Source organism: Sphaeramia orbicularis, chromosome 14 (assembly GCF_902148855.1).
Source record: "Sphaeramia orbicularis chromosome 14, fSphaOr1.1, whole genome shotgun sequence".
NCBI lineage: Eukaryota > Metazoa > Chordata > Actinopteri > Kurtiformes > Apogonidae > Sphaeramia > Sphaeramia orbicularis.
Genome location: NC_043970.1, coordinates 43,155,811 through 43,179,429, shown reverse-complemented (window position 1 = coordinate 43,179,429; position 23,619 = coordinate 43,155,811). Strand labels below are relative to the sequence as shown.

The 23,619-nt window shown below is 41.6% G+C and overlaps 4 protein-coding genes across 4 annotated transcripts in view; 3 read left to right on the top strand and 1 right to left on the bottom strand.

The window, feature by feature from the left end:
* Positions 1-23,619, bottom strand: part of LOC115432946 (unconventional myosin-XIX-like) — an 84,855-nt gene that overhangs the window by 15,233 nt on the left and 46,003 nt on the right. The window contains 1 exon segment of the mRNA XM_030154056.1: positions 17,325-17,335. The gene's annotated coding sequence lies outside the window, so the exon portion shown is untranslated.
* LOC115432938 (phosphatidylinositol-glycan biosynthesis class W protein-like) lies at positions 76-4,283 on the top strand. The gene is given in 4 exon segments (XM_030154047.1): positions 76-286; positions 2,012-2,453; positions 2,456-3,004; positions 3,007-4,283. Coding segments are annotated over 3 exon segments (1,467 nt in total). The 5' UTR covers positions 76-286; positions 2,012-2,014; the 3' UTR covers positions 3,486-4,283.
* LOC115432935 (gametogenetin-binding protein 2-like) lies at positions 5,387-17,943 on the top strand. Its single transcript, XM_030154043.1, is given in 19 exon segments — positions 5,387-5,553; positions 6,332-6,455; positions 8,164-8,244; positions 9,863-10,116; positions 11,324-11,422; positions 12,632-12,745; positions 12,862-13,049; positions 13,052-13,070; positions 13,820-13,994; positions 14,083-14,095; positions 14,098-14,142; positions 14,145-14,269; positions 14,427-14,442; positions 14,445-14,555; positions 14,635-14,760; positions 15,294-15,439; positions 15,523-15,715; positions 15,718-15,737; positions 17,675-17,943. Coding segments are annotated over 18 exon segments (2,046 nt in total). The 5' UTR covers positions 5,387-5,553; positions 6,332-6,365; the 3' UTR covers positions 17,906-17,943.
* The window catches only part of LOC115432611 (beta-glucuronidase-like), an 8,365-nt gene continuing 6,891 nt past the window's right edge, over positions 22,146-23,619 (top strand). Inside the window, 1 exon segment of the mRNA XM_030153518.1 lies at positions 22,146-22,218. Within this exon segment, the coding sequence (XP_030009378.1) occupies positions 22,146-22,218 (73 nt within the window).

Sequence of the window (23,619 nt, the reverse complement as noted above, 5' to 3'; positions counted from 1 at the left end):
AAATTCTGCTCATAATATCGATAATATAACTTTATTCCATTTTAATACTCAAAAATGACTCGTGCTTATTGAATTTGTGTGTCCAAACTCTGAAACGATTCACTGAAGTCCGTCAAGATCGGAGAGCTTCAGAAAATCCGAGTGGTCCTGAACTCGACAGGACCCGGAAGTAAGTCAGTGACGCTCTCTGACAGAAACATGGGTTCATGCAGTTCATAGAAATGTTGTTAAACAGGTCTTTTTTATCAACCTGTACTTCTTTCACACAGCTAACACATACCCTCTGGTAAGTACTAAGAACAAGACTCACTTCTGTCAATGTAAGTTGTTAATATTACAGCCGTTTAGACAGGTTATTGAACGCTAGCCTCGGTCTTAGTGTTAGCATTAGCATTAGCATCTGCACAAATATGAAGTGGGTGTGTTTGTACGGGCTGGTTTAATGAAGAGCAGTTTATAAGGTGTTTGGCAGTGATTTTGGTTAATTATATAATAACCTTAAACTAAAACTGTGCATGAAAATCTTAACAGGTAAACAATAAAATATAGAGATAAGATAATCCCTTTATTGTCCCACAGTGGTGGAAATGAGCATTTTGCATCAGCAGGGCAGTAAAGAGCAGAATAATACACTCACAGGAAACCGGGTAAAAAAAAAAAAAAAAAAAAAGACATAAAACACTTAAAAATAAACAATAAATATGAAATACAAAATCTCAGTCAATTATATACAGGCATGCATAAGAGGCATGGGTATAATGAGTGGAAATGACAGATGCACCAATGATCAAACTCTGCTTATAATACTGTTATTTTCTGTTCATTTATTCAACATTCATATTTATCCCCCTTTTTTAATTAAACTTGTTCTTAGCAAGTTTCTCCAAAGTTTTGCACACAGATACGAAATGACACAAATTATAGAATACTCTTTTTTTATTCCAGAACATATGACTTTGTTGCAGGAGGATCCATAAACCCACTAAACCTGCACCACAGTCCAACACACACTTAGGGAAAGTGTAAACGCATGAATAGATTATTGACTCTAACAACAATGAATGTCACCAAAGCAAATGGAAACAAAGATGAACTAACCTCCCGAACCACACAGCACCATCCACTTTACCTCCAGTGCCTGTAAATACTAATGTGTTCTGTGTCACAGTGCTATTGTCTTTTATAATTGTTTGATGCTGCTTTAATACTTTTATGCTGCTTTTATCTTAGACTTTTATTCTGATTGTATCTTTTATTCTTTTATAGTTGTGCTCTGTCAGACCTCTGCATAATAACTCCAATGTACCTGAATGTGTACAAATGCCAAATAAAACTATCTTTATTCTTTATTTCTACATCTTTCTTTACTAACAGTAGTGTCCACTTCTGAATGAACTGTCTGATTTCATATGTTTTTGTTGTTTTTTATTCAATTTTTTTTATTTGATTTTGTAGTGGAGAATTTACATGTTTTACATTCACATACAAATATAACATTTTACAGTGTTATTTTTCTATGTTACTTTTCTTTTCAGAGAAGAATAAAACACTCTATCTGTATATTTATTTTCTTGTGTATATCTCCAGTGCCTTCACTTCTTGTTTTCTTAAACCTTTTTTTTTTCAACAGAACAGTAATAAGAATAAGTAAAAGGCAATAAAAACAACAGTAACATTATAGTATCCAACCAACAGTGGGTGTCATGTTTTGTTCTTTTTTCTTATTGATAAAGTCTGTCCATAGTTTCCATTATTCCTCAGATTTGTCTTGTTTGAGTCTCAATGTAAATGTGAGTTTCTCCTTCTGGGACATTTCTTTACCCAGTTCTATCCAGTCTTCTAATATGGGTCATTTGTCACTCCTCCATTTTCTAGTGGTCACTTTCTCAAACACCCAGCATAGTATTCAACAGATATTTATACTTTCTGGTTGTTTGCCAAAGAACATCGTCTCAAATGTCTCCTGGAATCCTTGTCCCGGTCAGTTTCATATATTTTCTGGTGTTTGCAGGTCATGTCTCAGCGGGACCTGAAGGAGGCGTTTGTCAGTAACCTCAATGGGACGAGTCTGGGGGAGGTGGCCCTGGGTTCGTTCCTGGCCCCAGTGTGTGTCATCAACAGAGGCCTGCTTCTGCTTCTGCTTCACTGGGCCTCGGGGACTCTTCCGCTGCCTCGTCCACTGCTTTCACACCTTCTTTTCGACTACTCGGTTCTGATTCTCCCCCTCGTCTTGTCATGCACTGTCCTGAGCGACGTCCTCCACCTCGTCGTCATAACCTTAACCTTGGTTCCTGCTTGTGTCGTCTGGTTCATCCACCGCAGAAGCCGTCGTCCTTCTGCTGTCGCCGCCTTCCTTCGCAGTCATGTCCAGTTTGACCAGGTTCCCTTCGTCACCGTCTTCAGGGTGTTTGTAAATGTGAAGACGGCCATCAGCATCCTGGCCGTGGACTTCAGCGCTTCCCGAGGAGATATGCCAAAACGGAAACCTACGGGACCGGTGTCATGGACTTTGGCGTCGGAGCTTTTGTTTTTGCCAATGCTCTGGTCTGTCCCGAAGCGAGGGGGAAGACTGCATCCGGATCCAAGGTGAAGCTCATCTCACAGCAGCTGATGTCGGTCTGGCCTCTGGTCGCCCTTGGTCTGGGACGGGTCCTAAGCGTCAAAATGACTGGATACCAGGAGCATGTGACTGAATACGGCGTCCACTGGAACTTCTTCTTCACGTTGGCCGTGGTCAGAGTTGTTTCGTCGGTGCTTTTGGCTGTTTTGCCTCTGAATCAGTCTGTGGTTTTCGCTCTTCTGATCGGTGGCATTTATCAGTTCATTCTGGAAACAACGGGGCTCAAAGAGTTCATCCTTCACAACGGCAACAGAGAAGTCGACTTCATTCACGCCAACAAAGAGGGTTTGTTCTCTGTGGTGGGATACGTGGCCCTCTACCTGGTCGGAGTCCAGGTTGGACTCTACGTGATGCAGCGCAGGTCCAGCGTCCAACAGTGGATCCAACGCTTCTGAACCTGTTGTTTGGGAGTTTTGTTCTTTATGCTGTTTTATGCATATTTCAGACATTTGTGGAACCAGTGTCTCGACGTTTAGGGAACTTGTCCTTCTGTCTGTGGAGCGTGGCCCAGTCCCTGTTCTTCCTGTCCTGCCTGGGTTTAGCTGACATGCTTCTACTTTTCTCCAAAACACTGTCAGGTTTCCACCTCCTGCCCTCGTCGTGGAGTTTGTATCAAAAACAGTCTGAGTCTGTGTGCGACAGAAGGAGACACGTGGATGGACTGTGTCTTCTTCAGGCCGTCAACAGGAATCAGCTGCTGTTTTTCTTAATTGCAAATGTGATGACGGGTTTAACCAACTCTGTCGTGGACACACTCAGCTGTGGTCAGTTATTCTCTGTGTGTATTTTACTTTTATACATGTTCATCAACTGTGTTATAATATATGTTTTACATGTTTATGGAATTACTGTAAAATTCTGGTGAAAGTGCCTCGAAAATCCCAAGTCACAGGTTTTATCAGTGTAGTTCAAAGATGTTTGACATTTGAATAAAGTCCACAGGCTGGATTAACACTGTCAACTGAGTTAAATGCTCAGAGTTTATTTGCATTTCTGCAGCACTTTCATAAAAGGAAGAACATTAAAGGTTTGTTCTAAATAATGAGCTGCTCTTTTTTCTTTAGTGACTTTAATTTTAATATCCTTGAGAATTTTTTTTTTTTTGTAGTGTCCAGTCCAGTGACTGTAGTTCCAGTCAGTCTTTTATTGTGATACTGAACAGCGGTCCAAACTGCTGTCCCAGTTCCCAACTGTCCCCCTGTCCCAACAGATTTGTGTTCATCCAAACTGATCATTTCCACATTTTGATCCAATATTGATCCCAGTTGTAGTTTAACATCAGAGCTAAAGCCCTATGTTTCATTTCGGATCCATTTATGATGAGAGCAGCATGTTTTGAACATTTGAATAAACTCAATAAAATTGTAATTTTCAGTCCCTGTGTCACGCAGCAGGAATTTCAGTATTTTTACCCTTAAATGTTCTTTGTGTCAGTGGTACCATGTGTCATGTGACAGTACTTACTCAGACGTATTCATACATGTATTAAACAGATTGAGTTTGAACACAGACAATATTGGACAAGACGTGTCCCCGTATCACGACTGGATCTGGACCATGTGCTTTTTTATGGAGTCGCAAACTATAAATGTCTTTACTGTATGACTCAATAAATTAAATATTCAAATGGAGATCATTTATTATTTGAAAGTCTGTGATCAGCTGATCATACACACATTACAGCTAAATATCTAACCATGAAATTTAAGGCGTTTCATTTGATTTTCCTAAAAACTGGGGAAACAAAGTATAAATAACATTTTTTGCAAACATTGTTGATGCATATAAAGGATTTGACTTGTCCTTAATGCTTACCCTGAATAAACCTGAACAAATGGCTGCACAGCAAACATATACATGGTTAATTAATATTTTATGGATAATTATATTTAAGGACGTTTGTTGAGAATATGTGGACAGTATTAGGCACACACAGGTGAGTTTAGAACAGGGGTCTCAAAGTCATCTTCTTTCAGGTTCCACATTCAGCCTGATTTGATCTCCAGTGGGCCAGACCAATAAGATAATAGCATAAGAACCTATAAATAATGACAACTCCAACTTTTTGTCTGTGTTTTAGTGCAACCCCCCCATTACATTATGAAAATATGTACATTTAGAAACTATCCAAACAAAAAAGATATGAATAACCTGAAAAAAACTGAAATTTCTTAAGAAAAATAAGGGCAATATTAAAAATATGGCTCAATTTATCATTTTTATGTGCATTATGGATCAAATCTACAAAGACACTAAGCACTTAATAGGCAGAAAATTGTGCTTAATTTTCTTTACATATTTCAGGTTGTTCATAAATGTTAAGGTTATTTACATTTTATTGTTACAGGATAGTTTGTAAATGTAAATATTTTCATAAATTAGTGTTATTTTTTTTGCACTAAAACAAAGACAAAATTTTGAAGTTGTCATTATTTATAGATATAATGTAATTTTTTTTTCCCACATCAAACCCAGGAGAAAATGTGGAGTCATTATTTTTTGTATGTGTGTTTTCGCATGTTTGAGAGCCCTGGTTTAGAAGGAATGTGATGAATGTATTTGAGTTTAGTTTACAGTGACTGTTCCAAAAGTACAAAGGAAGGACAGGGATGATAAAAGAAAATAAGATTTAGAAATGTTTCTTATTTCTTTATTTCAGTCCTAAGAAGATGAAGGAAAAGAATAATAAACTGTCAATAAACAAAAGGCCTTATTCTCTCTTTATATTCTGCCTTTCCATACTCTGTTTCCTCTGGTGGACGGAGCCGCTCCTCCGCCTGCAGCGCCCCCTGGAGGCGTGGCCTCCTCCGGTCGCTCTACGTGTTGCTACGTCCCGAGGCCAAAGGTCAGAATAGTGATGAAGATTCCGCCACCGCCGCCGATTCACTGTCGCACTTCTTTAGTTTTGTTTTAATCGGATATTTCAGACGCAGGTGAGGGTGAACACATAAACAGACTGTTGTCATGAATGTCTCCACTTTGTTCGTGAACGTGTTTCGGTTTATGCGTTGAAACCGGGGAAGAAGCGGGTGGAAGTAGCTCCGGTCTCCCGGTCCAACTCCAGATTAGCCTGCTAACGGGGCTATGTAGGACAACAATGCTAAGCACTAAGTTAGCCAACTTTATAGGCATTGTCAGGGCGGGGATCAAATCAGCAATTTATCAAATTTATCAAAGTAACATGAACATCGATGTATGATGAAGGTTGACAATGTTAATTTGATAAAATATACAGTAAAATACTCCTATATTTACCCGGTTTTGTATTTGTACTGACAGTTGAAAGTAGCTAGCAGGTTAGCATTAGCAGCTAGCCGCCGGTTACTGGTGTCAGGATTTTACGCTGCTCCACAGATAAGACACTAACCTGATTTGACTGTATTTACAACTTAAATGGGTTCATGTAAAAGTATATAGATGCTAATTTAAATTATGTTATTTATATTCGACTGTTTAACTTTCCAAAGCGCCTGTTTCTCAGTTAGCAGGTGAAATCTGGGTCAACATAAATCTGTAGGAGTTACCTTGACCTGTGTTCTTCAGACACTGTTAGCTGTGCTTAAATGTTGGTGTTTTAATAGATTATACTGTAATTTATTCTGTCAGATCATCTCTTTGTAGTGACTGGGTGGTATTATCGCAGTGAGCCGCAGGAGGCTAACGTTATCCTGGTGTAGCCTGAGCTAATGTCAGCTGTGTGTGAACCTGCAGGAGATCTGATCCACAACCGAAACTGGAAGGAGTCATGGCTCGCTGGTCGCGGTCTGCAGGGAGGGGAGGAGGATTACCCGTTCCTCGTCAGACAGATCCCCTGTACATCGACGACACTTTAACGGTGAGACTTCCATATGTTTGACTGCAAGGAGAGTGTGTCAGTGGAGGCTAAAGCGGCTGTTAGCAGGCCCAGCAGTCCTGTCATCTGAGGCTGAGTTCATACTAAACACTTTATGAATAAAGACCAGACTCTGGATAAAGGAAGAGACTAATCTGACACTGAAATGAGACGTTCATATTCAGAAAATGCCCATCACATGTAGAACAGTGTGCTGCAGACATTGTTATCAGCAGTGAAGTCTGTTCAGTAAAACTGTCCCATTTTAGATTCATGTGTCCACAACATTAAGTGTCAGCCTTAGTTCTGTTTAAGGGTTAGAGTCGTATTTTAATCTACAGCAGAGGTTTTCCTCCATACAGGTGTAAGACACAGCCACCTCCGGCTCTAATGGAAGTTATTTCTTATTATGTTTATTATAGACCCATAACAGACAGGATCTGTGCTTGATGGGGTCTTTATGGAAAACAGTTTTTCCTAACGAGTTCTGCACTCTGTAAAACTCTGTCATTTGTGACTACATCCATGACCTTAGAGTACCACAGGATTGAGATAATCAGTAAATCTGCTTTGTAATATGTTCCCATATATGATAAAGTAACAGTAAACCCATTCACCATACTGTTTCACTGTCCGCTTCATGAGTTATATCATAATCAGAACTCCTAGAACAGGCTGATGGTAAAGGGCTTGGTCCAGTTGTTGGCATGTACACATGATGACGATGGAACCATCCCCAGCTCATGCGGATCCAGGTAAAAACATGTACCACGTAGAGCAATGCATCATGGTTCAGGAGGTCATACATATAAAGCTTCACCGTCCGCAGAGAATGACTGTGACCATCCCAGAGGATGTTTAAAGCTTCTGTGGAACTCACAAACATGGACTATTTTTATTTTAACTCCTAAAGGACACATTTCCATCATTTGTCAATATTCAGATTTTTGAAATGTTCAAAATCAATATAATTTGGAAATGTGTGGATTTTCATGAATGAGATGAAACACTTTTAGCCCTTAAGGACCCAAACATCCACCAGTGACCTAAACCATCTACTGATGGAACTGTTTAATACCTGTTGATCCACTAATACAGGGGTTCTCCAACTTTTTACAGTGGAGTACCCCCTGAAATAGACTTTTTATCCAAGTACCCCCAACTCTCATTAAGCATTTTTTATTGGAAAAAAATGAGTCCTATGTATAGGAAATACAGGATTTACATGGAAAAAATACAAAATGCAGAGGATAATGTATAATAAATGGTTATCAATTACTTAAGAAATGTTAAATATAGCGAAAAAACTATTTTGGAACTGACACAAAAGTACCACTGGGTCTTTATGTGTTAATGTGAAAATGTTAAAAAATTTGCAGTTAAAGCTGAAATAACGTGCAGCTTCTCAAATGTACAACTGAATCTAAAGACAGATGAGGCTGATGTGGAGCAGTAGTGTCAGTAATTCCACCCATCAGTCATGTCTTTAAGCATAAGGCAGAAGAACACGCTTCCATTCCAGCTCTCATGTCCCAGTGGAATCCATGTAAACATCAAACATAGCTCTGATGGGTTCATTCAACGACTCTTAAAACCACAGCAATTATTTATAGAAACATGATCAACAGTTCTCCAGGAGACGGTGTTATTTTGAGCCTGACTGAACTGACTCCCTCACAGACCAACGTTGTTGTTTTCCTCTCATTTTCAGATGGTGATGGAGTTTCCTGATAGTGTTGTAGATGTTGACAACCAGGACGTCAACGCCTCCCACTGGAAACAGTTCTCTGAGGTCAGTGGATCAGCCTGGACTCTGTTGGTCCTTAACTACAGATGCATAGTCATTGTTTTTACAAGTGATACCGATAGCCTCCTGCTTCTCCTAAACCATACTGATCCCAAACCCCAATAGTTCCCATTGTTACCTCCACCAAGAAGGTAATGTTTTTGTCAGCATTGGTGTGTTTGTCTGTCTGTTTGTCTGTCTGTTTGTGTCCAAGATAACTCAAAAAGTTATGGATGGATTTGGATGAAAATTTCAGGAAATGTTGATACTGGCACAAGGAACAAATGATTAAATTTTGGTGTTGATCGGGGTGGGGGGCACGGGGGCCCACTGATCTGCCTTGGCGGAGGCCTGTGCTGTCTTTTCTAGAAAAGCACTCGTAGAGCGCAGACCTCCGCCAAGGCAGATCAGTGGGCCCCCGTGGCCCCCCACCCCCGATCAACACCAAAATGTAATCATTTGTTCCTTGTGCCAGTATCAACATTTCCTGAAATTTTCATCCAAGTCCAGGGCACTGACCTGCCTTGGCGGAGGCCTGCGCTCTCTGAGTGCTTCCAGTTCCAGTTGTTTTCTTCTTCTTTCCGGTCAGTGTTAAACTCCGTTAATAGTCCAAAAGGCTTCTACAGAACCTAAAGCCTCTGTCTGCTTCAAATGGACAATAGTCCAAGGGTTTTCAGTTCTATTTATGTCACAGACAGAATTTGGTGATGATTGACTGCTGTTTTCACACATTCAGCTCCGTTCAGCTTTGTCTCTATAATGTGTCCCAATGAAGAGGACAAGGCTGAACGTGGACAACAGCCATTGAACTGGGGGTGGGATTTAGCAGATGTGAAAGTGGGTGTAGCTACAGATGTCCACACCTACTTTGGTGCTGATTGGTCACTGTTCTGGGGCGTTAAGCTACTATCAGCTGTTTGGACGTTCAGTGTTTTCGAATGTCCCTGTTCTTCTACTGATGTCGGAACAAAACTGACAAAACAACCACTGGGCCTGGATCTGGACCTTTATCTGTGTCTGACAGCTGTAGCAACAATCAACAAATCTGACTGTATATGAGGTGACTAAAAAAATATATATTTGAGTGGTTTGTATGGATGCTTTGTGTTATTGTAAAAATATATAGAAAAAACTGTGTTAAAACAAAGGAAGCGGAATTAATTGAATTATTGGTTTGTAAAAAGAGGGTGGAGTCTACAAGTTATACTTCTTCTCACTCTTTTTGAGTACTGAAAAATGTAGTTTGACTATGTTGTATGGCTGTGTGTTATCTGATGATTGTATGTGCTCCAAATAAAACTAAACTAACAGAGGAAGGAACTGAAAACCCTTTGACTGACAAACAATGGACTGACCCACACCTGCTGCTTCTTCTTCTGGTTTGTATGGTGGTTGCCAAGGCAACAATATGTACAGGTGAAATGCACCAAATCTAATCATTTTAGATGTAATATTATGGGCTGTATTTATCAGTGAAAACTTTAATTATCTGAATGACTTCATTTTTTTTTCAGTATGGTACTGATAATTATCGGTGCTGATGGTTCTTGTGCGTCCCTATCTTTGACGTGTGGTCCATCTGCTGAGTCTGTAGTTGATGGTATCGTGGTTGTTTTTTCTTCAGTATCACTCCAAGTTGAAGCAGCAGGACCTGAATGTGGCCCTGATGGTGACGTCCAGGGAGGTGTACGCTGCCTTATCCCAGCTGGTGCCGTGCGTCGGCTGCAGACGGAGCGTCGAACGTCTCTTTTCTCATTTAGTAGAATCGGGGAATCCGGCTCTGGAGCCACTGAGCATCAAACCCACCGGGCTGCTGTCGGTCACCAAGGCCTGTTTGGCAGACGTCAAGAAGCTCTACAGCCTCTTCTACATCCACGGGTACGACTCAGACTCTAAGAGCACACACACACACACACACAGGGATGGCAGGTTACAACTGTATCCAGAGAAAGACGCAAAATTAGAGGTTTTACTGACTGAATGCAAACACCAGTGTTAAAGTCAGAACAAAGAGAAGAAACACCTAATATGATGAAAATGGTGGGTTTTAATCCTGATGATAATGTGTCGATAAACTGATCCGAGTTCCACTGAAGACATACTGTTTTTTCTAAACAGAAAAGCAATAATTCATCATGTCTTTATATTCATTAGAAAATCACAAACAAGTCAAACACGATAATCAAGGTTTTATGCTGTTGTTTTTTTTTTTGTCACATTAACCCTCTAGTATCTGGGTGAGCAGATTATGCACTCACACTATTTATTTATCCACACATGTTGTTTTTCACAGTTTGTTTTTGGCCTGAATTCAACAGTTCTTCATTTTCTCATGATTGTTTAAATTCTGATCCATCCACAAAATTTCTACACTAACACCCTTCTACCCAGTGAGTACAAAATACACACTGACACATTTAACATTTGACCTAGAACCAAAAATAATAATAATATGAACGAATGTTGGTGTCAATCACTGACGTATGCAACTTAATTTTATTTGTAGAGCCTAATATCACGACAGTCACCTCACGGGACTTTACAGAATTTATTGAATTGATAAAAAACACAATGAAAATAAGCAAACAGTCCAATAATTAGTCAGTTAACAGAGACATATGACAGAATGAAAAAATAAAAAAGAATTAATCCAATTTTTGTGTAGTAGATTGAAGGAAAAAAAAGTCTTTTTTTTTTTTTTGCATTGCCGTTACAAACATGGCATTAAAATATGACAGTTATTGAGTATTTGGTATTTTTGTTTGTGGATCAAGTTGATGAAATACAAAAATATGTAAAAGGTTAAAAACAAACTGTATGAAACACATTGTGACATCATTATGACACTGGGCATATTATGGGCTGTAGGTGTTTAAAGGACATCTGATACCAGAGGGTTACAGTACTGACCACATGAGAGACGTGGACAGGTTTAAAGTCTGGTAATGAAGTGAACACATTTCTACAATCCACTGGTATAACCAGAACTAACCAGAACTAACTGTAACTGATGGATGTGTGAGATGGTGCAGATACTTTTGTTCTCAATACCGTCTGTATTTTTGTCCTGTGTGTTTTTCAACAGGTCAAAACTGAATGACATGATCGATGCCATTCCAAAAAGCAAAAAGAACAAACGGTGCCAGTTACACTCCTTAGACACACACAAGCCCAAACCTCTGGGGTGAGTCCACACCTGGGTCAGACCTGTTCTGTTGGTCTACCATTCTCTTTTCCTGGAGGTCAGAGGTCATGACAGGGTTTGTACAGGTGCTTGAATATCGATGTTGTGTTTTCAAAGTCTGAAAAGGGCTTCAGTTTTAGTTGAAGTGCTTGAAAGTGCTTAAATTCTAACTCTGTGATGTGATTCATTTATTTATTTTTAATATTAACTCCGTCAGGTTAGATGTCCAGCCAAAGCTACTTACACAGAAGTGATATGTTTAGAAAAATAAAAACTTTATGTCAGAAAATAAAACTCCCGGGTCTTCTCAGGTCGACCCCAGGTACATTTTAATCTGAATCAGTAGTCGCTTTTCCATTGGGTATCTGTGCAAAACTTTACCCATATTTACTAAATGTCGAAAAAAAAAGGGCATAATTTCGGTTTTTCCATTAAATCACAAATGCGATGATTTTGTTATTTATTATCGCGAGATGATACGAGAAGTCATTCCATAAACATGACGACGAACACAAATATGGTGTTGATTTACAGATATATTCATTATTATATATATTACCCCTCTATTTCCTACTAAATTCTTAAATGATTTGGTTTCCTGGTGTGTCCACACATAACCACACGTTTCTTTTTAAACTCTTCTTCTCTTGTTGTAACGTCCATCAACATCCGTTTTTTTTTTTATTATTCACGTGACTAGTTGTGGAAAAAGGTCTTTCCATTGCAGTTTTGCGTGATATACCAATTTCACTATGCTCAAAAACCACCTCTTGTCAGTGCTTAAAACTTTTAATCGAAAGACAAGAGTTTGGTGAAATTGTCGTTTTTCCATTAGGTAAATTTTTATGCCCAAGTTATATTCACACAATTTGAGGATCAATAGAAAAGAGACTAGTGACTTGGTGTGAGAGTGTCTGAAGAAGACCAAGTGGATTCCCTTTTTTTATTTGGATAAAAGTTTGTGTTTGCTATCTTGAAACATAATTTTAGATGTTTATAGTATAATACAATGAACATCATTATGGTAGTTATGGATTTGACCCCAGTGATAAGAGGCTGTGGTGGAAAAATGTGAAAAAGACCCTTAAAAGTGTTTGAATTGGACCTTGAACTCTGTGTCGAACCCTGTCATGATGAATTGTTGTGTGTTCAGTCATGTCCTGGTGGTTTGCGCTGCCGTGGTGCTCACTGGTGTGTGTTTGTCGTTAGTGGGAGCTGGATGGATGTGTGGGAGCTGATGTCACAGGAGTGCAGAGACGAGGTGGTCCTTATCGACAGCGCCTGTCTCCTGGAGACGCTGGAGACGTACCTGCGAAAACACAGGTACCATCAGCCGGACACTGCTGTGATTACAACAGAGAATGTGTTCAGATGAGTTCAGGTTTGGTGTAAAAGCTGAAGTTGGTCTGTTTTTGGTCTTGTTTTGATGGCGCCTGCAGGTTTTGCACGGACTGTAAGAATAAAGTGCTGAGGGCGTACAACATCCTGGTGGGGGAGTTGGACTGCACTAAAGAGAAGGGCTACTGCGCCGCCTTGTACGAAGGCCTGTGCTGTTGTCCACATGAACGCCACATACACGTCTGCTGTGAAACCGACTTCATCGCTCACCTTCTGGGCAGAGCAGAGCCGAGTTCGCAGGAGGTTATGAGTACGTAGCACTGAACATGACCGTAAAGAGGCCCGTTCAATCAGAGTCAGTTCATCCACATGTACATGGCATCCAGAAATAAGGAAATGGCAAAACCCTAAAGGCCCCAGGGTGTAAAAAAGAACGAGAATAGAATAGAATAGAATAGAACAGAGTATAGACTACTATCAGTTCATCCACATGTACATGGCATCCAGAAAAGGGAAATGACAAAACCCTAAAGGGTTAGGGAACTGAATATAGGTTAGGATAGGATAGAATAGAACTATAAACATAGAATAGAACTATAAACAGTATAGAACTATAAACAGGGGCTTGAGGAGACAATGAATAGACAAATGGAACAGTGAAGTTAAACAGATGACATATTGAGTTAAAGTGACATGTGCAATATGTAGTAAAGTGACAAAAAGGACGGACGGTTGGATGGATGGACAACATGTCAGGTTGATAGATGGATAATTAACACAATAAGGGAAAACTGGACAAACATTAGAATCAAAATTAGTAAAGACACAAAATAAGCAGCAAAATTAATGAAAATGAACAAAACAGGCAAGAAAATGGACAGAAATAAACAAGTTGCACTACTAATGAAAAGAAGCAAAGAATAGATGAACAACAAACCCATTCCATCCATCATTCTGTCAGTGAATTACATGTCCAAGCGCACAACCTTCTGTGTTCACAAAGACCTGAACGGGTCACTCCACCTGTTCATTCATCAGTTTGATCATTTTCATTTGAAGACGGCGAGAACGTCACGCCAAAACCATGGACATCGCCCAGGAGGAGGTCCTGACCTGTCTGGGGATTCACCTGTACGAACGTCTGCACCGGATCTGGCAGAAGCTCCGAGCAGAGGAGCAGACCTGGCAGATCCTCTTCCACCTGGGCGTAGACGCGCTCCGGAAAAGCTTCGAGGTAAAGTCCCGTTCGTTCGTTGGGTCTGTGAGGTTGTTCATTATGGATGTGTCCCATGTAGACCCCGTCTCTGGTCTGATGGTCGTAGATGGCGGTGGAGAAATGCAGGGGATCAGCCGGCTGGAGCAGTTTGTGGAGGAGTTGTCTGAGGAGAGAGAGCCAAAGAGCTGAAACAGGAGAAGAAGAGGCAGAAGAAGAAGAACCGACGCAAAAACAAGTGTGGCTACGATGTGTCCGAGCAGGAGGCGCAAGAAAAGGACCAGGACCAGGACCAGGTGAAGGTCCCTGAAATAAACACAGACACGCCTCCTGGCTCTGTCAGACGGGTGGATCTGGGGCGGATCTGGGGTAGATCTGGGGGTGGATCTGGGTTGACCTTTGCTTTTGTGTTTAATGTGTGGTTGATGTGTTTTAATGTGTGGTTGGTCCCAGGGGCCTCTGGAGTCCGTGGGTCCGGCTGTAAGGCCTGTGGAGGCCATGACGAGGAGGAGCCCAGCTGTGAAGAGCGAATCGCTGCCAGTGAAACCTCGTCCTGCCGTTGCCCAGATGACACCAAACCAGGTACGCCCCACCACCCCACAGATGTTTAGGAGTCATGACCTCTGGACCAAAGCCAGTAACCGTCGGCGCCGTTCTCCAGATTTATCTCCTCACAGCAATGGCAGTGACTGCGGCTACTCATCGAGCATGGAGGGCAGCGAGACGGGGTCCGGAGAAGGGTCAGACATCGCCTGCTCTGAGGGAATCTGTAACCATGACGACGCAGGTCAGAAACTGATTCAGACCCACAACGTCCTGGGAGTCTATTGGTCGTTTAATGAAGGTGGTGATCATGTTTGAACCAAACCACAGTAGAAGTTCAACTAGATCTGACGGATGGACATGAATAAATGAATTCATAACATCAGAATTAGAATACTTTATTCATCCTGGGGGAAATTATGGGATGTTACAGTCGCTCCATTCAAGAAGAACAAGAAGGAGCAGGAAAGAATGATCAACACAACAGAAAAAACAAAAAAAATATATAAAAAACACTTTATAAGACACACAATTGGAATAACAGTTTGTACAATATGTACTAGACTATATGATCAATAAATCTCCATAGTCTGTGTGTAATTGTACTGATGGGGTTATCAGGTTGAGTTCAACAGTCTGATGGTGTCACTGTGGTTGTTTTCAGTGGATCAGACTCTGGTGGACTCTGTGTGTTGTCTTCTTTATGGTCTTGGATGTTCTATCATGTGCCGTCTTCAGTGTTTTTTTCAGTATGTTGGTGTTGTTTCCATTGTGAAGGCGGCAGCGCTCATCCCCATCACTGTGCAGACGATAAGGAGGACGGGACCGACAGCTGCGTGGACTGTTGGACTCACTCAGAACCCAACACTCAGTGTAAGAGTAAAAAGAAGAAGAGGAAGGGCAAAGGCTTGTGCACAGACCAGGTGAGAGTGCAGACCACAGGACTCACATCAGCCCGCGGCGCTGAACACCACTGATGATTAAAGTCTGCACATGTTGCATTCAGGGCCCAAAGGCGGAAGGCTGCACATCAGACGGGGCGTCGCCTCCGGGCCTCAGTCGACCTCTGCTGCATCCGTGTCGAACCAAAGAACTCTTCTCCTCCTTGTGCGGAGACGCATTCACGAACGTGGCCCTCCGGTTACCGTGGGCAACGCATCAGGACAACCTCAACTTCGGCGCCAGGCCCCCGGACGCCAAATAAGTCTGGAGGAACTTCTGGTCAGTGACAGAGTGAACACATGGGTCTGTTTAGTCAATAATGTGAGTGTACGAGTGTTGAGCATCTAAGGAGGCTTTAAGGTGGTCCAACATGTGACCTTGAACCTCCTGGAAATGGACAGATGACACATTACACTGTACCTGGGTCCATTCACAGATCTGCTTTAATCAATGTCAGTGGTTTCGATCCAAGTATCACTAATACTTAGTCATATGATGAATCACTGGCGGCTGTGGTTCCTGGTCCTTTGAACCCAGGGCTGTTCAAAAGATTTGAGTTCAGGTTCCACATCCAGACCAACATGAAAATAGTACAGGTGGTTCCAGGCACAACAAACCGCGCCCCTCGCATGTATGGTAGGGTATTATGTCATGGATCTAGCTGATGTCATCATGTCTGCTGATGTCATTATGTCATCATGTGTGTGCTGATGTCATCATAGACACATTTCTCCCATTATAAGTAAATGGGGGGAAAAAAGATTTTAGAAAATTCATAAAAAATGTGAACTTTGACCTACTTTTTCAAAATGTAATCACATCTATTCTGGGTCACTTAATCTATAAACCCAATTAGGTCTGAATTCAACCAGTAGTTCTGCTGTTAAAGTACAAACAAACAAACTGAACCAAAAGCAATAGCCTTTGCCTCCCCTTCAGGGGGCAGGGCAATGAAATATGAATAAAGACACTAAAGTTTGGCTGAATCCCAGTTCACCCCTTGGCCCCTCCCCCTCCATTTTGCGCAGTCACATAAAGGGGTATGGGTGTCCCGATTCTCGATGAGTCAGAGGGGAGGGGCTAAGGGGGAGGGCTGTTTGACCCTCCAAACACAGGGGTCTGAGAAATCAGCCATAATTCAGTTCTACTCATTGGTCAGATGGAGGTAACACAGCAAAAAGAGCAGCAGTGAAGAAACACACAAATGGACAGATTTACTTCAGAAACAACTGAATCGTTTGATCGTCCGTTTAATGCTGTTTCAGTGTGTTATAGATCACATTTGTGCAGTTTGTGGTTGATAGTGGTAAACAGATGTCCAAAGCCCATGAAACAGAGACGGTTCCAGCTGCTGATGACATGGAGAATTCTGTCCCAAACAAAGTTAGATCATCTGTTTATAGTGACATCGATGACTGATGATGATGGAACAGGTCTGGAAGGGTTGGACCATTTTAGAGAGGAATGAGTACACCACTACCCCTTAGAACTGGGGTTAAAGGGGAAGGGGCAAGGAGAGAATTGGGATTGGGCCTTTCTCTGTTTCTGCAAGAAAGGAAAAGTGCAAAGACGCTTTGGTGGTGACTGCTGGACAAGTGTGGTACAACATGCACGAATACACAACAGCATAAAAACGACCACATCTAGAACCTGTGGATCCACACAGGTCAACACACTAGTTTTTCATAAATTTCAGGTGTTTCATGATCATTTAGATTATTTGCACTTTTTGTAAACTTTTTCATCATGAAATTAACTTTTTTCTCCCTAAAACAAATAAATCGAAAAATTTGGAATTGTAGCCTGAAATTTCTGCACATAAATCAGTGTAATTTTACCAATATTCAACCTCAGTGTATCATTAATACATGTTCATTCTAATGTACAGATACAGTGGATCTACAAATACACAAAACATGTAATAACAGACTGAATATTGGAACTGTTACACTGATTATATTCAGACAGTTCAGGTTGGTCTGATTTTATTTTAAAGGATAGTTTGTAAAATTTTTAATGCAATGTTACTTTTTTACACTAAAACAAAGAACAGTTTGAATGTGGAACCTGAACTAAACTGGTTTGAACATAATTTCTTGTTCATTTCTTCAGTGTCATTTTTGGACCCATGGGCCAAATTGGACCATCTGGCGGCCTGGTTTGGCCCATGGGCCGTATGTTTGCCACCTGTGTCCTAACCCATCTGTTTCCTCCAGGATGACTCTGAGGCAATGTCGGACGAGGAGAACTGTTTGACCCAGGATGAGATCCAGGCCTTTATAGACCGGAACCAGTCCTTTTACGACAACCGCCACCGGTACCGACAGCACCTGAAGGAGAAGTTCACCGACTACTGCCGCGCCACTGAGACCACCACGCCCTCCTGCAGCCAGCGGAGGGTGCCCGTCTGCAGTGGCAAGTGGTTCGCCACCGCCAGCGTCAACTAGACACAGCGACGCCATTGTCTGGAAACACAAAAAAGAAAGAAAAAAGATAAATCTGAAGTACAGTCGCTGTCTCGTTGAATCATTTCTCCTAAAAGTAAATGTGATTCTCACTTTTCGGTCATTTTTTGTTCTCTTTTGCACTTGTACACAACACGTTTCCACGTTATTTGCGTCTCACATGGAACCGTTGGACCATGCCTCCGGCCGTCTGTCGTTCATGGGTAGAATCACGGTGGAGTCAGTAATCGCGCTTTGCAAACTGTGACTTTAGGGATATGTTTAGGAGTCTTATTTTTGTCTTTTTTTTTAGGTTCTTTCGGTGATACTTCAGTGTAGTGGTAAAGGTTGTTCTGATAAATGTACAGAAATTCTAAATATAAAGATTTTACAGAGAATAACATCCATTTGTAACAGGGACTTGGGTGTGATGTTAAGAGCGCAATGTGCAAATTTTACTAAATAAAGAATATTTATTAATATGCATCAGATGTTTGTCATGTGTTTATTGTATCATTGTTTTGAAGAGTCTTCAGATGGTTCCGTCTCACATTAAAGCTGCAGCAGGCTTTCGTCACATATTTTTCATCAAATCTGTCAAACCTCAGTCTTAGTGCCATCCACCATAAACAAACCATGTGTTTACAGAGCTGGGAGGTAACTGGGGCATCTTCGGAATTTTGCCACGACATGCACTGTGGCAAGCGGAGGCTCACCTGGCAGCGGCATTGACACCATATTTCATTTTCATTTCATTTATGCATTTGGTAGATGCTTTTTTCCAAAGCGACTTATGGGGGAAAACCAAAATAAAAAATTAAAAACGATAAAATAAAATACAAGAATAGATTAAAGACAAAGCAGCTGTACAATTAAAACTGTCGTACAGAAGAATAAAAAAGCTAAATGACAGACTAAAATACAAGAATAGATTAAGAAGACATAAAATAGCTGTTCAATTAAATAAATAAGTAAACAACAGAATAAACATAATAATAGATTTAAACTGGAATGTTTGAAAGTGCCAGGACAGGAGGTGCTCTTGGAAGAGCTGGGTCTTCAGGAGCTTCTTGAAGCTAGGCAGGGATGCCCCTGTTTTCATAGTGCTTGGTAGATCATTCCACCACCGTGGAACGACCCATGAAAAGAGCCTGGATTGTTTCGTGCAAGGTTTCAGGACTACCAGACAGCATTCCCTAGATGAGCGGAGTGGTTGTGGGGCATCATAAACTTTTATCAGCGCACCTAAGTAGGTAGGAGCAGACCCATTGAGAATTTTGTAGGCTAGCATTAATGATTTGAATATGATGTGGGCAGCTATGGGTAGCCAGTGTAACTCAGTGAGAAAGGGGGCGACGTGCCCTTTTAGGCTGATTGAAGGACAGACGCGCCGCCACATTCTGGACTAACTGTAGTGGTTTGACAACACAGGCTGGAAGGCCTGTTAGAAGAGTATTGCAGTAATCCAGGCAGGAGATAACCATGGTCTGGACCAGGAGCTGGGTGGTCAGTTCAGTTAGGTATGGCCTGATCTTTCTTATATTGAATAGTGTAAAGCGACATGGTCGGGTGACAGAGGCAACGTGATCTGTGAAGGTCAACTGATTATCAATCAAGACTCCCAAGTTTGTTGCTACTTTGGTAGGAGCCAGAGATAAGGAGTCAGTTTTGATGGATATGTCATGCTGTATGGTTGGCTTAGCTGGGAAGACCAGCAGTTCAGTTTTGGACAGGTTTAGCTGAAGGTGATGGGCTTTCATCCATGCAGATATGTCAGAGACAATCTGAGATTCCCATATGTTATATGGATGAAACAAACATGACATGGAAATGGCTGAAACGCGGAAACTGTTGGAAGGAAGCAGAGGTCTGCCTGGCAGTGGCAGCTGCAACAAACACGACGCGGAAATGGCTGGAGCTCCTCTTCCCTCCAGCCGTTTCCGCATTTCAGCCGTTATTGGTTCAGCCCTATTCAGCCATACTGGTGTGTGTGAATGGGTAAATGTGAGGCTTTGCAAAGCGCTTTGGGCACCATAAATATGTGGAAAGCGCTATATATTTACCATTTAGTGAAGGGCTGGTTCATGTTATAGGCTACATAGACGGTTGCCCAGGGCGCCAACCCGTAATAATATAGTAAATAAAGAAATACGTGTACCAATTCCTTATTAATGATCTCAAAATAAAGAAATGGAAAAAAACAAACAACAAAACCCCCCTGTAATTAGTCAGGTGAGCTCTCCCAGACCTGGTGTGTGTGTGTTGTGTGTGGGTGGTGGGTGGTGTGTGTGTGTGTGTGTGTGTGGTGTGGTGTTGTGTGTGTGTGTGTGTGTGTGTGTGTGTGAGACAGAGAGGAGCTGAATGACAGCATCAGCCAGGTGTAGAACCAAGCATCCAGGTAATAAAGGTTGGAGAATTTATCACCATGAAAAGGCCTTCCAAGCCCTTAGCTGCACAATTTAGATGCAGAGAAAAGAAGAGGGATATATAGAGGTATGTAACCTTTTATAATGTTAAAATGTTTGATGTTACTAGCTACAGCTAGCTGAACTGAAATTAAGTAAAGTTGGCTAATAATGGAACTGTAGATGATTAAGATATGAGATCTGCTAAGGTGTGTGGTTTACTGCTGCTGAACTGGGTCATATCTGGTTTATATATGTTTCTGTCTGGTTCATAGGTTTCTATCTGGTTTATATATGTTTCTGTCTGATTTATATGTTTCTGGTTTATATGTTTCTGTCTGATTTATATATGTTTATCTGGTTTATATATGTTTCTATCTTCATTTAGTCTTTTTATTAAAAATGAAAGTTTTACTCTGATCTCACCCACATGGAAAACATTCTGAACCAGATCGACAGGAACAGAAACAAACACAGAACAAAGCATCAACTGTGACAAAACGAAGGCGAACATGGAGGTGTAAATACGGAACTTTTCCCAAGATGAAACAACAGGAACATTTAACTGGAACTTCTTTTCTCTATTTAATCTGAGGTCTGAAAGAGCTGCATATTTTCATTTATACCAGTTGGCTTTAATTTTACAGAAACAATCTGATGTTTGTTTTTTTTATCAGGTAAAATTTTGAATGAGTATTCTGTCCTGGTCTGTAGAAGGAAACAAACATAAAATTATCAGAAAAAAATCTGTGACTCAAACAAGGACAAGCGAATACAAGTAAGATCTCAAAACAAATGCTTAGAATTGAAGTTTGTCCTGTGCATATAAGGTACATGGACCATAAAATTTAATTAAATGGGGTTTAAAGACAAATAACAGGAGATAATATGAAATAAAATTAGACAACATCCATATCAACGATAAATAAAATCCAAGGAAGTAGAGGTAATTTCCATGAGACCATCTACAGTTCTATGTTCATTAAATGTTGAATCATACCATTAAATGAAAACGAATGAAGCTTCATAAGCACAGAATTATTTACATTTGAGAATACAGGAAGACATAAGAAGACATGTATGCAATATGCACAATATGCATTTATATTCAAAAGAAAAAAACTGCTTTTATAACAGGATGATGCAATGGATAACATTTATTTGGAATTTCAGAGATTATTGATTCAAGAATAAACATAAATATTAATTTTGTCAAACATATCTTAAACAAATCCAACGTCTTCAGCTTTAGAATTAAAGTGAGATCATTACAGTCCGGGTTTGTTCTTCTTACGTAAGGTCTCTAAACATTTGGTCAGATCACTGTGACTTCATTTAACCCGGTGTTTCTGTGCGGTCCCTGAACGCATCGCACCGCGGTCCTGCCGTTCCCTTCTCCACCGGCAGGGGGCGGTGGACGACCGGGCCGGCCGCCGTGGTCCGCATCGCCTCAGGCTCCGGGATCCCGCACAGAGTGGGAAGTGAAGCGCACCGACACTTGACACACTCCACTCTTCACATTCACCCAGAGAGCGCATGGATCCGGGGCTTTTACACTTTGAGCGCCGCTGTCCGGGAGGCTGCACAGACCCGCACCGGAGGCAGTAGCTGCCGCAACACCGCGTCCGAACACACGAACCCCCGACAGGAGCCGCCGACAGGCGTCCCGAGCCGAGCGGAGCGGGTCAACGTGCAGCGCGGCGGAGGCGGCGGCGGCTGTTCGGTTCCGGAGGAGCAAGCGCGGCGGAGATGAGCGGTGGAAAGGCAGAGTGGCCCTGGTGACCGGAGCCTCGGTGGGGATCGGAGCGGCTGTAGCCCGGGCGCTGGTCCAGCAGGGCATGAGGGTCGTCGGCTGCGCCCGGAACGTCGACAAGATAGAGGTGAGCGGGTCGAGTCGGAGCGGGGATGAATGTATGGACGGACGGATGGATGGATGACGGGCTCCGAAGCTAAAGGCTAACAGCTAACCGGCTAACAGCTAACCGGCTAACAGAACGAGCAGAGCCGACCCACTAGCTAACCTTAATGTTAGCTTAGCGAGCCAACGGCTAAAACCTCTGATGTTAGCATCATTTGTTCAACGAAAAAGCATAAAAACGCAGGGTTTACCGTGTGAAATGAGCCGGTCCGATGGAGTGGGTTGTTAAAAGAAAACATAATCCAAAAGAAAATTAATTATCACTTATTAATGCGAGAATGATGGGTTTTTTAACAGTAAATCTGAAGTTACAGTAGTTCTAGTAGTTCTTTAACAGATCAATGAAAAGATATAATCGTGTTTTTAGGTAAATCCTAAATAATATAACGAAATATTTGTCTGAATGAAAATGCAAATTGATAAAGTCTGTAGAGTCACTAAATACTCACCATAATACAACAGAAATACCACAGTGAAGAAAACCAAAGTCATCAGATTAACCAACAGTCAGTCAGAAATGAGAGGTTAAAGGTCACGGCATCAGTCTGTTTACTTGACTAAACAATCTGAACTCGTCTATGGTGTGAGGACTTCCTGTAGTCAGGTCAGAGGTCACAGGTCAGAGGTCAGGGTAATGGCTGAAGGTTAGGTCCTCTGCTCTACCTGTCTGTTCAGTGTCATAACAGTTCAGAAACATTCACTGAACAGAACCGACCTCTGAGTCCAAATCTGAACAGGCGGTATTAGAATAGTTTTGTCATCCGTCCGTCTATCTGTCCCATGTCTGAAGAATGCATGGACATATCTGCACCACATTTATCCTGTAGGTTCATCCTGTCATGGAGCAGAGGCCTGTTGAACACAGGTGACCTATTGGACCGACAGGACAGGACCGTTCAACAGAATCTGACACAACATTTGACCCAGGGCTGTTAAAACTGTGCAGCACATTCTAGTATTTGTACAGTAATATGAGGTACATGTTTCACACAGATACAAGCAGAGGTTAGAGCGTCAGCCAGTCAGGTCATCCTGTTGTCGACTGTGGACTGAAACCCCAGCCTGGGTCCAGAACCTGGTCCAGAACCTGGTCTTGTTCTGCCCTGTTTCTAATCCTGTAGCACAGGAACAGACGTTTAAAGATGAATCAAAGCTGAGAACACATGTCATTATTTAAGACTCTAATTATGTCAGTGATAATTAACGGTGAAACTCTGTGAATGAGTCAGTAGATTTACAGTGAAATCACTGGTCGTAGCAGTGCCTTTATTTACAGATGACGTGGAGTGTCTTATTTCAATAAATGTGATAACGTGACAGAGGAACTCAGACCCAGGCCGTTTCTGTGGTTTCCTGTGTTTCCTGTTTTTGTTCTGTTTTATTCCTGATTTTTT